The sequence below is a fragment of the Heptranchias perlo genome, chromosome 3, assembly GCF_035084215.1.
Source record: "Heptranchias perlo isolate sHepPer1 chromosome 3, sHepPer1.hap1, whole genome shotgun sequence".
NCBI lineage: Eukaryota > Metazoa > Chordata > Chondrichthyes > Hexanchiformes > Hexanchidae > Heptranchias > Heptranchias perlo.
The window spans coordinates 120,377,958-120,392,735 of record NC_090327.1 but is presented as its reverse complement, the minus strand read 5'-3'; the positions used below and the strand labels follow the sequence as shown (position 1 = coordinate 120,392,735).

The following is a 14,778-nucleotide window of genomic DNA, read 5'->3' as shown; positions in this document are numbered from 1 at the left end:
GTTGTGAATCTTAATTCATTAAATCTGGTAATTTGTGGGCTAGCATCAGGGAAAATGATCATCAAAGTGGCTCAATTGTAAAAACCCAACTGGTTCATATGTTCTTCAGGGAAGTGAACCTGCCACTTCTACCTGGTCTGACCTACATATGACTTCAGTGCCACAATATTTGGTTGGCTCTTAATGCCCTCTGAACTGGCCTAGCAAGCCACTCAGTTTTAAAAAAAAAACAAATCTCTACAGAACAGAGGACTGCAACAGTTCAGAGGAGGCCCACCGCCATCATCTTAGGGATGGGCAATAAATGCCAACCTTGCCAGTGTTGCCCTCATCCTGAGAATGAATTTTTTTTTGAAGTATACATGGAGAGAGACTGCAAAGTTGATCTGATAGGAAATGCCTTATGTTTCCTGTTATCTTTTGGACCACTAACTCAAGAAACATGGTTCTTCCAAAGTGCGCCACTCGTGTGTATTGAGAATGTGAATGAGTGACTGTAGACTTCAAAATCAACAAGTATTTCATCATTTGAAATGGCTGACTTCCCATTTGTTGGGGTTGGATCAAGCACAAGGTGTTCCATGTGTTCTGTACGAATATAGTTTAGGTCTTTGGAGACTGAGGGAATGTGCAACACGATTGATTCTACAGCTTTTTATTTGCTGTAAGAAAAAGCAAGGCTTTTTTTCAAAAAAAATTTGTGGAGCTTAAAATTAAGCTTACTGACTAGAGGGCAGTCATTCCCTTTCGATGCTATCAATTCCCTTTTAATGCTTTAAAACAGCTCTATCAAATCGTGCCTTAACCTCTTCATCTCTAGAGAATATAACCAAAGTTTACCCAGTCCCTCATCAGAGCTAAATGCTTCATCCCAGTTCAATGTCATTAAATAGGAGGTGAAGCAAATAGTTCTTTGCATTGCTCTGGTCTCCAGTGTTCTGATACATTTTGAAAACAGTTTTGTCTCTTTCAATTAACAGTGGTTCCTGAACACAGTCCACTTTCATCTTCTCCACCCCTCTTAAAATCTGTATGCTAAGGCTGCTTTCTTACCCTGTTTTGACTTGTTTGTTGCGATTAATGTACATTTACTTTTAACTCTTCAGTTCTGTAGTTTTTTGAGGAAGCAGTGAAATTTGCTTTGCAGGTCTTTACATTGTCTCAAACCTTGAGTAGTCCCTTCAGATCTGTCCTGGAAAGGAAATCTTCCAGAAGTGCACACTGTGAATGTGCCACTCTTTTGTATCAGTGTTGATAATTATTGAATCTGTCTCCAATGTATTTTGGAAAAATCTCACCCTTCTTGCAAAGCAGCAGCATTAACTTCAATTCTGAATAAGATACTGCAATGCACTCCAGTTTTCCAAAAACAAAACATTCCTTTCAACTCTTGCTTCCGGTTGCAACAGAACTCAGGTTGTGATTAGATTTTACTTTTAATCACTTGGGAAAAGTTGTTCACTTCTGACAGCAATACTAGTATTGTTTGATTTTAGACTTCGTCTGCCAACAGAACCCCTTTCCAGAACTAAATTGTTGGCGTGAACATTTTAGCCACTGAGTTTGATGATACAGTGAACTGAATTGGAGCACGCAGCTGAAAGTGTATTACCCCCTAAAATGTTTGAGGTTAGTTATCAGGTTCAGCTGCTTCTATGATGATGGGATCTAATAGCTCTCTAAACCAGTGCCACTTTGTCGCCAACATTTGGTATTTAAACGAGCACCAAACTGTGTCCAGAATTGTTTGTTGTGATCCTTCAATTGATTTGTTTGAGTAGTATTAATGGTAACTGTTCTTGGGAGCATAAACTGGAAAGTGTAACTTGTTTGGCAGGAATCCCCATGTTGCCTGCAAAGAGCAGCCTATTACCATTTTACTTAATATGGTCAACATGCACATGCAGGTGTGCACTAATCAGTATGATAGCCGTATATACTGCTGTCTTAACGGTAATAGTTCTGGGTTAAAATATGGGCAATTGTGATGTACTGTCAAATATTTGTGTTGTCTACATTTTCTTGGCCAAAGTTGAGTGCTTTTAACTTTTTGGATAATTCAATAACTGCTATTTTTACAGGTGTTGAGAGAAATCCAGGAGCATAAAATAAAGATCTATGAATTTCCAGAAACCGATGATGAAGAAGAAAACAAGTTGGTAAAAAAGATTAAGGTAGTGTATCATTGGAGGCATGTGTTTCTTGCAGCTTCCCATATTGGTGAAATGTATCAAGACTTCCCTAGAGAGGAGCTTTTATTGGAACGTTTTAAAATATTAGTGGAAGCATAATTTCAAATGAAAGGGAACATTTGATGGAATGCAAAACTTTGACCTTTTATGCCAAGTTTGTTGAGAGCAGTTTTGAAAAATGGTGCCACATTTTCAATTTAATTGATTATAAGAAATAGCCTTTATTAATCCGCAGTGTCTAACCACCTCCCCATGACATTCAACGGCATTACCATCGCCGAATCCCCCGTCAACAACGTCCTGGGGGTCACCATTGGCCAGAAACTTAACTGGACCGGCCATATAAATACTGTGGCTACAAGAGCAGGTCAGAGGCTGGGTATTCTGTGGCAAGTGATTCACCTCCTGACTCCCCAAAGCCTTTCCACCATCTACAAGGCACAAGTCAGGAGTGTGAAGGAATACTCTCCACTTGCCTGGATGAGTGCAGCTGCAGCAACACTCAAGAAGCTCGATACCATCCAGGACAAAGCAGCCCGCTTGATTGGCACCCCATCCACCACCCTAAACATTCACTCCCTTCACCATCAGCGCACTGTGGCTGCAGTGTGTACTACCCTACAGGATGCACCACAGCAACTCGCCAAGGCTTCTTCGACAGCACCTCCCAAATCCGCGACCTCTACCACCTAGAAGGACAAGGGCAGCAGGCACATGGGAACAACACTACCTGCTGCTCCCCTCCAAGTCACACACCATCCCGACTTGGAAATATATCGTCGTTCCTTCATCGTCGCTGGGTCAAAATCCTGGAACGCCCTTCTTAACAGCACTGTGGGAGAACCTTCACCACACGGACTGCAGTGGTTCAAGAAGGCGGCTCACCACCACCTTCTGATGGGCAATAAATGCTGGCCCCGCCAGCGATGCCCACATCCCATGAATTAAAAAAAAGTTTTGACAGTCTGTTTCAGTGATGACAAACTAGTACTGCAAATAACACCTGGCTGAAGGTTTTTATTCTGCAAAATGGAATTGCTTCAATTTTAGAGAAACTTAAATTCTGAAATTAAATATTCTGCTTGACAAATATACAACTCATTTTTGCAATCCATCAATCAGTCTTAAAACTGCAATATTTTATTGATTGGTTAGAAATCTGTATTGTGGCTCAGCACGGGCTTAGATCGAATAGAACCTGGGATGCTAAAGAAATTATGAAAGATTCATGTCACAGGAGACTCTTCCACCTGATTATACCAGATAGTGAACAGGAGGGCAGCCAAAAGAACAGCAGTAACAGTGAAGCGTATAATATTGGTAAACCAGATGGAGGGTAAAAGGCTGGTAAAGGGCTTGAGTTGTAAATCAATACAGTGAAGAAAGAAATAATTCATGTCAACTTCAAAATGGAGCCAACTATCGTGTTAAAAACAGGCACATAAATTTGGCAGAACCTGCGTTGTGCCCAAGTAAATGCATTTAAACCAGAAGAAACAGCTACAGCTTCAGATACAGCTTAGTTTGTGATGTTTAATTTTAATGTGTTGGCTCATAATCATACAATGGTTACAGCACTTGCAGAGCTATGGGGATAGGGCGGGGAATGGGACCAGCTGGATCGCTCTTGCATAGAGCCGGCACGGACTCGATGGCCAAATGGCCTCCTTCCGTGCTGTAACCTTTCTATGATTCACACTTTTCTGCGTTGAATTTCATCTGCCACGTGTCTGCCCATTCTATCAGCCTGTCTATATCCTCTTGAAGTCTAACACTATCCTCCTCACTGTTCATTACCCTTCCACGTTTTGTGTCATCTGCAAATTTTGAAATTGTGCCCTGTACGTCCAAATCCAAGTCATTAATATATATCCAAAAAAGCAATGTTCCTAGTACCGACCCCCTGGGGAACACCACTGTACACCTCCCTCCAGTCCGAAAAACCACCGTTCACCACTACTGTTTCCTATTACTTAGCCAATTTCGTATCCATGCTGCCACTACCCCCTTTATTCCATGGGCTTCAATTTTGATGACAAGCCTATTATGTGGCACTTTATCAAACGCCTTTTGCAAGTCCATTTACATCACATCAACAGCATTGTCCTCCTCAACCCTCCCTGTTATCTCATCAATAAACTCAATCGAGTTGGTTAAACACGATTTGCCTTTAACAAATCCGTGCTGGCTTTCCTTAATTAATTCACACTTGTCCAAGTGACTGTTAATTCTGTCCCAGATTATCGTTTCTAAAAGTTTCCCCGCTACCAAGGTTAAACTGACTCTGGCCTATAGTTGCTGGGTTTATCCTTGCACGCTTTTTTGAACAAGAGTGTAACATTTGCAATTCTCCAGTCCTCTGGCACCACCCCAGTATCTATGGATGTTTGGTAGATTATGGCCAGTACCTCCGCAATTTCTACCCTTCTCTCAGCAATTTAGGATGCATTCCATCTGGACCGGTTGACTTATCTACCTTAAGTACAGCCAGCCTTTCTAGTACCTCTTTACCATTTTTAGCCCATCCAGTATTTAAACTACCTCTTCTACTGTGACTTTGGCAGCATCATCTTCCTTGGTAAAGAAATGCTGTAAGGATATCACTGGGATTGCAGGCCTGCTTGGTTCAAGTTGACAGAAGATGCTATGCTCACTTTCCAGTAGAGATGATAAAATGTGTATGTTGGAATCTGTGGTAGCAATGGATCAGTCCCTTTATTTAAATACATCCTGAGATGTGTGCTGCCACAGTGGGGGAGGGAATGTGATAAATCGTAGATCTATGTGCCTAGAACAGGAGGGACTCCAGATAAAATGGGTGAGTGGGGGAATCCCTGCCTGGGGGTTGGACTGGATGATGAGAGGGAGAAAGCAGGAGGGTTGTTGGTTGGGGAGAGTGTTGTATTGGGCGTTGGGAGACTGCATTGCTTTACTCAGCAGTCGTGCATGCACAAAGTCTAGAAAATGGACTGCACGTGTTTTCCTGCGTAATTTTAAAAATTAATTTTTATGGGCTGCTTTTGAAAATTGTAATATAATGCAACACCTTTCTGTCATAAAGCTATTTGCAAACACTATTTAGAAATTGATATAATTATCAATCCTTAACTGAGTTTAAAGGTGACCCATTTTGCCATAATAGTAAACCCATCGGATTTTCAACTGTAACTTTAAAGGAAAGTTATTCTCCAACAAGCGGCGGAAGTTTGTAACAGTAGTGTAAACAAAGTTGCTTCACTGTTTATTTTAATCTACATGTAATTTTTTACATTGTATTTTTTAAGGTTTTGGATTTAGCACCTGCCCATCTCATCACATTTCCATAGGGCAAAAATATTGCCATTGACTTAAATAAGCACTTTTCTCTTAAGTTACCAAATATGATTAAGTGTCAACTAGCAAAAAAGTAGCAGAATACCAATGAGAAACCAATAATCAGCAGATGGTCGAGCAAATGATTCCCTAATTTTTGTTTTCCAAAATTACTCTTCACGAAACAGCAAGTACACAAAACCAAGCTTATTGCTCAAATCATTTCCTGTTCATTTCATTTGCAGTTTTTTTTTCGCTCGTGCCTGTATGTACACCTAGGAATTACGTGACATTGAAATGAATTGCACAGTTCTGTGGGGAGGAAATCACTAAACTTACCCATAAAATTGGTTAGTTAATGTTTTAAAAATGTCTGCAGGGATTTTCCTGCAGGCAGGCCTGGATTCTGGAGGTCAATTTATAAAAATTTGCCCTGAGCCTTTTTGCTGGGATTTACAGCTATATGTATCCAGTTCCCTTTTGAAAGTTACTATTGAATCTGCTTCCACCACCTTTCAGGCAGTGGATTCCAGATCATAACTCGCTGCACAAAAAAAATTTCCTCCCCTTCTCTCTGGTTTTTTTGCCCATTACCTTAAATCTGTGTTATCTGTTTACTGACCCTCCTGCCAGTGAACATAAGAAATAGGAGCAGGAGTAGGCCATACAGCCCCTTGAGCCTGCTCCGCCATTCAATCAGATCATGGCTGATCTTCGATCTCATCCAAGTGGAAACAGTTTCTCCTTATTTGCTCAATCAAAACCTTTCATAATTTTGAACACCTCTATTAAATCGTCCTTTAACCGTTGCTGCTCTAAGGAGAACAATTTCAGCTTCTCTAGTCTCTCCACATAATTAAAGTCCCTCATCCTTGGTGTCATTCTGATAAATCTCCTCTGCACACTCTCCAAGGCCTTGACGTCCTTCATAAAGTATGATACCCCGAATTGGACAAAAATGCCCCAGCTGGGGCCTAACCAGTGATTTATAAAAGTTTAGCATAACATTTGTATTTTTTCCACTTTAGTGCATACAACATAATTCACTTTTGGAATTTTTAAAGTCATGGGTACTGGTTTAGTCCCAAATAAGATATATGTGGAGGCTTAACTGGACTTAGATTTTAGTCCAACAAGTTTGTTTTCTCTTTCCACCAACATAAAACTGTTTAATAATTTTTTGTTTGGTAAATTATTCTTGTTTATTTTTGAACTGATCTACGCGTATAATCTTTTCCAGGATCGCTTACCTCTTGCCGTTGTAGGTAGTAATACCACCATAGAGGTGAATGGAAAACGAGTCAGGGGAAGACAGTACCCTTGGGGAGTTGCAGAGGGTGAGCCTCTTTGCCTATACTGTGTTGAAGTTTGTATTTATAATTTGGATTATTTGAGAACCGTGGTATTTCTGCAACAACATTTTAAACTTTGATTCAAATTTTTGTGTGATGCAAGGAGTTCTCATCAGTTCACATTGTACGTTAAGAAAGACTTGCATTTATATAGCGCCTTTCACGACTTCAGGTCATTCCAAAGCGCTTCACAGCCACTAAAGTACTTGTGAAGTGTAGTCACTGTTGTAATGCAGGAAATGTGGCAGCCCCTTTGCACACAGCAGTGTGATAATGACCAGATAATCTGTTTTAGTAATTTTGGTTGAAGGATAAATATAGGCCAGGACACCGGGGAGAACTCCCATGCTTTTCTTCGAAAATGCATGGGATCTTTTACGTCCACCTGGGAGGGCAGACGAGGCCTCAGTTTAACGTCTCATCTGAAAGACGGCACCTCCAACAGTGCAGCACTCCCTCAGTACTACACTGAAGTGTCAGCCTAGATTTTGTGCTCAAGTCCCTGTAGTGAGACTTGAACCCACAACCTTCAGATGCAGGGGTGAGAGTGCTACCACTGAGACACGGCTGACACTTATCAGGGGTAGCAGCAATCTAAAAAATTAGCAGAAAATCAATTCTAAGAAAGCCATGTGGCCTTTGAGGAGATAAGACCCAATGAGAAGTGTTCACTGTAGGCCTGACCTATGCACGGCAGGTCATTTTTCAAAAATAGAAGCGTTTGGAAAACTTTGCTTTACTCATTTTTACAATTATAATAAGTGTTAATTGTACAAAATAAGGCCATTGATGAAAATCCGTGCTAATGATTTTTTGGTTAATGGCTTTTTAGCATGATGGCTGTTTTCTTAATGGAGAAATCAGCATATGGTTCATATTTAGAGGGAGACTGAGTTTTTTTTTAGATTTCTAAATTGAAAAGTGTTTGTAGGTTTCGACACAGCATTTCAATTTCTTGGCAGTACTCTTAGTTTGAGCTGTGGTGTAATTAAAGACTTTCATTGGCAGTTTATTTTACCAGTAATGCAAACCCATGTGTATTTTACTTGGATTATATTTTTAACATTTGAGGGATGAGCAAAAGGTTACATATCTGAACTTGAAGATATTTGTTTCATATTCTGAAACTTGCATCTAATTTATCAGTGTTGGCTTTATGTATTCTTATTGCCTTGCACAATATAGTATAGTAGTATTAACTCTGTCGTGCTGTATGCCGCTTTTTTTTTACTACGTGCACTGACACACGTGATTTAGGCAGAAGATACCAAGTCATTCTCATGAACAGAGAAGTACCTTTATTGCTCATTTTCATAGAGTTCTCGAAACTGCAGGTTCTGTCCCTAGTCATCAGAGGATCAGACGACAGGTGGTCATTTGCATTGTTTATCCTACCCCTTTGTACTTCAAACCATTGAATCACTGTTATATTTGGAATCCTTTAATTGTGATTCTTTTACAACTTGGTTCTGAAATTTACCCAGACTTTTATTCTGCAGTAAAAACAAAATAGAGCAAGACTTCACTGCATTAATTGTACTACCAATCTTACCCTAGCCCAACTGCTATTCTCTGGTAGAAAAGTTGGTTAAATTCTTCAATGGACCTCTCCTCTTCCACTGTGCTCTCTTTTTCCAATTTTAGTGTGAAGAAAGTATTCATCTCTATTTGCCAGATTGTTTTGGCATTGTTTAAGGATCCAACATTACTACTGTCAAATCAAATTAAAATTTCAAGCAGTTCACCTTATTGTTAATTACAGGCTCTATTACTTTATTCATTGGACTTGCTGCTAAGATGCTGCATCTGTAATTCATCTGATTGCAGTTGCAGATTATATTGTCCAGAAATGGGGATGCACATTATATACAGATACTGAAACTATTTGCAAGTGATTTGGGAATGGTGATGCAGTTTGTAGAACTGCTTGAAGTGCAACACATAAATTAGTATAACTACAACAGGAAATCCAAGAAGCCATTTCTGCTACACTCTACTTCTTACAAGACCCCATAGCAGTTCCAAAGCCAAATTTGTGTGTGGGTGGAGGCGGCTTGCATTATATATAGATGAAGCATCTTTTTCATGGAATTGTAGTGCAGCTTTTGCGGTTATGTTACACATGAGGCTTTTGTACTGCATTTATACATGATCAGATTTACGGTACACAAGGGAGGAAGCTTGATTCTGACTTTACCATACATTGCTGGACTTACTGCCTTGTCAGTTTAAAATTTGTTTAGCAGCAAGAGATTTCTTTTGCTTGAACTTAAAGGTAATCTTGTACTTTGTTTAACCTATATCAGTGAATCAGATATAATCTATTAGGGAATACAAATGCTATTTAATCTACCCATTCAGAATTGTGTTTTGGTAATGGATTTACAACTGTTCTGGTTGCTTTGGAAATGGGTTAAGAAGTCTTTGCACATACCTTAGTGGAAAATATAATTCCAGGCAAGTACAAATTGAAACTTTCAAAGAGCTTACATTTGTTGCCATTCCTTTTTTCTGCTAGAATAAAAGACAGGTGAAGAATGTGCATTGTTGTAAATTTTAAACTAAAATTTCTTTGTAAATAGAAGATGATGAATGTAATGAACATGAACAAGAGCAATATTCCCAGGCACAAGTTCCAGAGGAAATACTTCCAGTTTTTGAAGTGTGCTGCTGTCAGGAAATTGAGGGGCCTAGCTTAGGTACAGCAGCAGCTGCACCGGTGGAGAAATGAGATTGAAAGATTCTATCTCCCTGTAGGTTGATGTTAAAATGTAGATCAGGGAATGGCTAGTAGATAGTGTTTCTGTTGGTGTTAGCAGTGGCAACACTCAAAGGGCAGCGACGAAGACCTCTTGATACATGGAGATGTGATTAAACAGTGACTGGTAATCTTATGGGTCCTTGCCTTTGGAAGTTCCAACAAGTCCTTGGAATGTATTTGAGACCATTTCCTAGAATAATATGTCATGGAACAAACCAGAGAACAGGCTATTTTAGATCTTGTCTTGTGCTATGAGACTGGGTTAATTAGTAATATCATAGTAAAGGATCTTCTGGGGAAGAGTGATCATAATATGATAGATTTTCACATTGAGTTCGAGAGTGACATACTTAAGTCTGAAACTAGAGTCTTAAACTTAAATAATGCCAAATACATAGGTCTGAGGGGTGAGTTGGCTAAGGTAGATTGGGGAATTAGATTAAAAGGTATGATGGTAGATAAGCAAGGTAAACATTTAAAGAAATACTTAAAAATTCTCAATGAAGATACATTCAATTGAGAAATAAAAACTCCATGGGAAAAGTGATCCATTTGTGGCTAACTGAAGAAGTTAAGGATAGTATTAGATTAAAAGAAGAGGCTTATAATGTTGCCAAGAAGAGTAGTAAGCCTGAGGATTAGGGGAGTTTTAGAAACCAGCAAAGGATGACCAAAAAATTGATTAAAAAGGGAGAAAATCGAATGAGAGGAAACTCGCAAGAAATATAAAAACGGATTGTAAGAGCTTCTACAAGTATGTAAAAAGGAAGAGAGTAGCGAAAGTAACGTAGGTCCCTTAGAGGTTGAGACAGGAGAAATTATAATGGGGAATAAGGAAATGGCAGAGACGTTAAATATTTTGTATCTGTCTTCTCAGTAGAAGACATAAAAAAAATACCAGAAAAAGTGGGGAACCAAAGGGCTAATGAGAGTGAGGAACTTAAAGTAATTGATATTAGTAAAGCAGAAGTACTAGAGAAATTAAAGTAACTAAAAACCGACAAATTCCCTGGAGCTGATGGCCTACATTCTAGGGTTCTAAAAGAGGTGGCTGCAGAGATAGTGGACGCATTGATGCATCTTCCAAAATTCCCTAGATTGTAGAACAGCCCCAGTAGATTGGAAGATAGCGATATAACACCGCTATTCAAGAAAGGAGGAAGAGAGAAAACAGGGAACTACCAGGCCAATTAGCCTGACAACAGTGGTCGGGAAAATGCTGGAATCCATTATTAAGGAAGTGGTAACAGGGCACTTAGAAAATCATAATGTGTTTAGGTAGAGTCAGCATGGTTTTATGAAAGGGAAATCGTGTTTGACAGTTTTTATGAGGATGTAACTAGCAGGGTAAATAAAGGGGAACCAGTGGATGTAGTATATTTGGATTTTCAAAAGGCATTTGATAAAAGGTTGTTGCACAAGATAAGGGCTCATTGGTTAACAGACAGAAATCAGAGTAGGAATAAACGGATCAATTTCAGGTTGGCAGGCTGTAATTAGTGGGGTGCCACATGGATCAGTGCTTGGGTCTCAGCTATTTACAATCTATATTAATGACTTAGATGAAGGTACCGAGTGTAATGTATTCGAGTTTGCTGATGACACTAAGCTAGGTGGAAAAGTAAGCTGTGAGGAGGATACAGAGTCTGCAAAGGGTTATAGACGGGTTAAGTGAGTGGGCAAGAAGTTGGCAAATGGAGTATAATGTGAGGTTATTCACTTTGGTAGGAAGAATAGAAACACAATATTTTTTACATGGTGAGAAACCATTAAATGTTGGTGTTCAGAGAGATTTAGGTTCCTCGTTTATGAAACACAAAGTTAACATGCAGTACAGCAAGCAATTAGGAAGGCAAATGGTATGTTGGCCTTAATTGTAAGGGGGTTGGAGTACAAGAGTTAGGAAGTCTTGCTACAATTGTATAGGGCCTTAGTGAGAGCACACCTGGAGTACTGTGTACAGTTTTGGTCTCCTTATCGAAGGAAGCATATATTTGCCTTAGAGGGAGTGCAACAAATGTTCACATGGATTGATTCCTGGGATGAGAAGGTTGTCCTGTGAGGAGAGATTGAGTAGAATGGGCCTATACTCCCTGGAGTTTAGAAGAATGAGAGGTGATCTCATTGAAGCATAAGATTCTGAGATGGGTTGATGGTAGATGCCGAGAGGTTGTTCTCCCCTGGCTGGAGAGTGTAGAACTAGGGGGCATAGTCTCAGAATAAGGGGTCGGCCATTTAAGACTGAGATGAGGAATTTCTTCACTCGGTTAGGAATCTTTGGAATGCTATACCCCAGAGGATTATGGATGCTCAGTTGTTGAGTATATTCAAGGCTGAGAGATTTTTGGACTTTAGGGGAATCGAGGGATATGGGGATCGGGCGGGAAAGTGGAGTTGAGATTAAAGATCAGCCATGATTTTATTGAATGGCGGAGCAGGCTCGACTGGCCGTATGGCCTACATCTCCTATTTCTTATGTTCTTATGTTAATTGTGTTGGAAAGATGGAATAGTAGTCTACAGTTGACTTTCGTATGAGAATCTTTGTCCTGCTCACGGTCACGTGCACTCGTGATGTCTAACAAAGTGTTTTAGATATCAAATTTAAGGTTGGTTGATTCTGGTTTAAATCTACTGTTAAGGCAATTTATGTACATCTCTGGTTAAACTCTTCCAGTTCTTGCTGGGTACAGGCATAGCACAAAACTTCCCCCAATCTTGCATCGTGTTGGTTGTTAAATATATTGTGTGGCATACTAAGCCATAAAGGCAAATTTATTCTCATACGCCAAGTTAGCTAATCTCATCCACGTGTTGGAATTAGCCTCAGTGCCCCTTGACTAGGAAGGGGGAAGATCGGCCAAGGTTCTCTCTCCTGATTGCTATTCATTGACCTCTGCATAGTTTCCATTGTGTGCGATGTTAACATTGGTCGAATACAGGTTCAGGCTTGGTGGTGATGCTCTCCATGATCCGGTAGCTTGCCACCAAACACTATGCAGGTCCACTGAAGAAGAATTGCCAATTTGGCAAGGGTACCAGAGGATGTCTGTTGATTAATACTCCAAGAGTTGGCGTCTTTAGGAAGGGAGCAGTGACCATTGGAAGATGCAATGTTCTATTGTAGGAAATCCTTAGCTTTTACTTTCTCGCATATATTTGGGAAATTTGACGTGGTTGGGGAGATTGCACGGAATGACTTTACGCTTCCTACCCACCCCAGATATTTACCTCAAATATCCTTGATTGTTGCTTTCCCAGGTAGCTCTGCATATATTGAGTTACTGACCGTCATCTGGAATTGAGGGGCTAGAAATTGAATTTTGCTATTCTGATGGTGAACACGCTTTGTGACAATCAGAATTTTGTGCTTTAAAAAGAAACTTTTGCACGTTACCAAAGTAAGGAATGTTAGTACAGGGGTGCGCACTCCACTTTGGGCGTTCAGTATCCACAACAAGCACCGCCAGACCAGATTAGTAAAGCTGCATCTCTTCCTCCCTAATGTGCTTCAGCACCATTATGATCATTTCCATTTTCTGCACATCTTATGGCTTCATAATAAGATTGCCAGCGTAGGGCAAGATTAGGGGCAGTTTTGTGCTGCGGTCTGTACCCAGCAGGAATCTGGTTGAAGCGCTCGAGTTCATTTCAGGTAGAGCCTTTGCAGTTAGCAGAAGAGAGGCTTTCATTTAATCAATGTGGTCTAGATTTTAACCCAGGTGGCAGACGTGAAACTTCAACATTGACCCATTATGCTACCCATTCCCCAAATTTTGTTTTTTCATTAGTGAATTACGATCTTTTTGAACAGTAAACATAATTAATTGTTACTAGACTGATTTTGTTTTCCACCGTTGTGTTCAAGACAGATGGATGTCATTTCGCATCCAAACTGGATTTAATAAACTAAAAACTTGCGTGCGCTGTGCAAAAGTTGCTGCTTACTGTTAAAATTTTCAGTACGTTTATAACTGAATCATTTGCAGCAGAGGGTAATGTATAATATTTTTACACATGGCCCTGTTTCATCATTGTAAGCATTGGTGAGATTTACTTGCCACTAAAAGTTGACTGTTCCATATATTAAAAAAAAACTGGGGTAAAATTTAGCATTTACTGGTGGGTGAAGACAGTGCAATTGTGAGATTAGGAAAGTTAATAATGATTTTATACATACAATTCCTAGTAAAATTTAATAGTGCAAATGCGGAGGAGAGGAGGGGAAGGAGATGAGCTCATCCAATTTTTAATCCTCTGCCTGAAGATCTGCCAGGAAATAACCACTCAAAATTGATTGTAATTTCAATAATTCTGGAAGCTTTGGACACTACCATAGCAGTTTTGTTGTTTTTGAAGTGACCATTGGCCTCTTCTCTTTTTTTCCCCCCCCTCCCCAAACTCCTTTTAAGTTACTGACATAAGTTTTCTTCAAAGTAAATCGAATTTACTTTTCTGGGTGTTTAACATTCATCTAAAATTGCAGTTGCACGGAGACTCGCAACATTGATTTTTTTTTTACGTTGTTCTAATATAGTTTGTAGCTCTTTCTGAAACCAGTAGAGGAGCACAGCTTCAAGGTCAATCCCTATCTAGAATCAGATCAGCAGCCCTAACAAATTTGTAATGGGGTTTCACTGTAATGTAGTCAAATTCTGTTGAGGTAATGTTCTTGGCAAAGAAGTAATTTACTGGTGTAAGTACCTCGCTATCTATCTTATGTAGCTAGCTTTTTTTTGGCTCTCACTGTGGGTTGTTTCTTGGCAAATCGAACACAATGGAATTCTGTGTCCTGTATTTTTTCTGCATTTATTTGATATTGTTAGTACAGAGCAACAGAAATAAACATTACTCACTTTTGCTTTGGTTTGCTGATGTTGTCTTCTGCAAGTTAGGTTGTGTCATTATTTGGATGGGGTGCCCATACAGAAAAGTTGTAAAACCTCTGCCCAAGTATCCCCTGTTAACAAGTTCCACTTTAACCACTGTGTGGAACTGTACCTGGCATGAATTGCTGCCTTGAGAAAGGGAGAAAATAGAACAGGTGGCAAGACAAATGCTAAGGAGTGGTTTTCAAGGAGGTGGTTCAGTTGGTAGTTTGACCTTTATGGTTCATCAAATGATCTCAAGCTTTTTAAACTTCTGCCTTATGATCACTCCCA

General features: G+C 39.7%; 1 protein-coding gene across 2 annotated transcripts in view; it reads left to right on the top strand.

Moving 5' to 3' along the window:
- Positions 1-14,778, top strand: part of LOC137319919 (septin-7) — a 116,843-nt gene that overhangs the window by 81,800 nt on the left and 20,265 nt on the right. For both annotated transcript variants that reach the window (XM_067981810.1, XM_067981807.1), the window contains exons 6-7: positions 2,082-2,174; positions 6,745-6,841. In XM_067981810.1, coding sequence (XP_067837911.1) covers positions 2,082-2,174; positions 6,745-6,841 — 190 coding nt within the window. The remainder of the gene's footprint in view (positions 1-2,081; positions 2,175-6,744; positions 6,842-14,778) is intronic.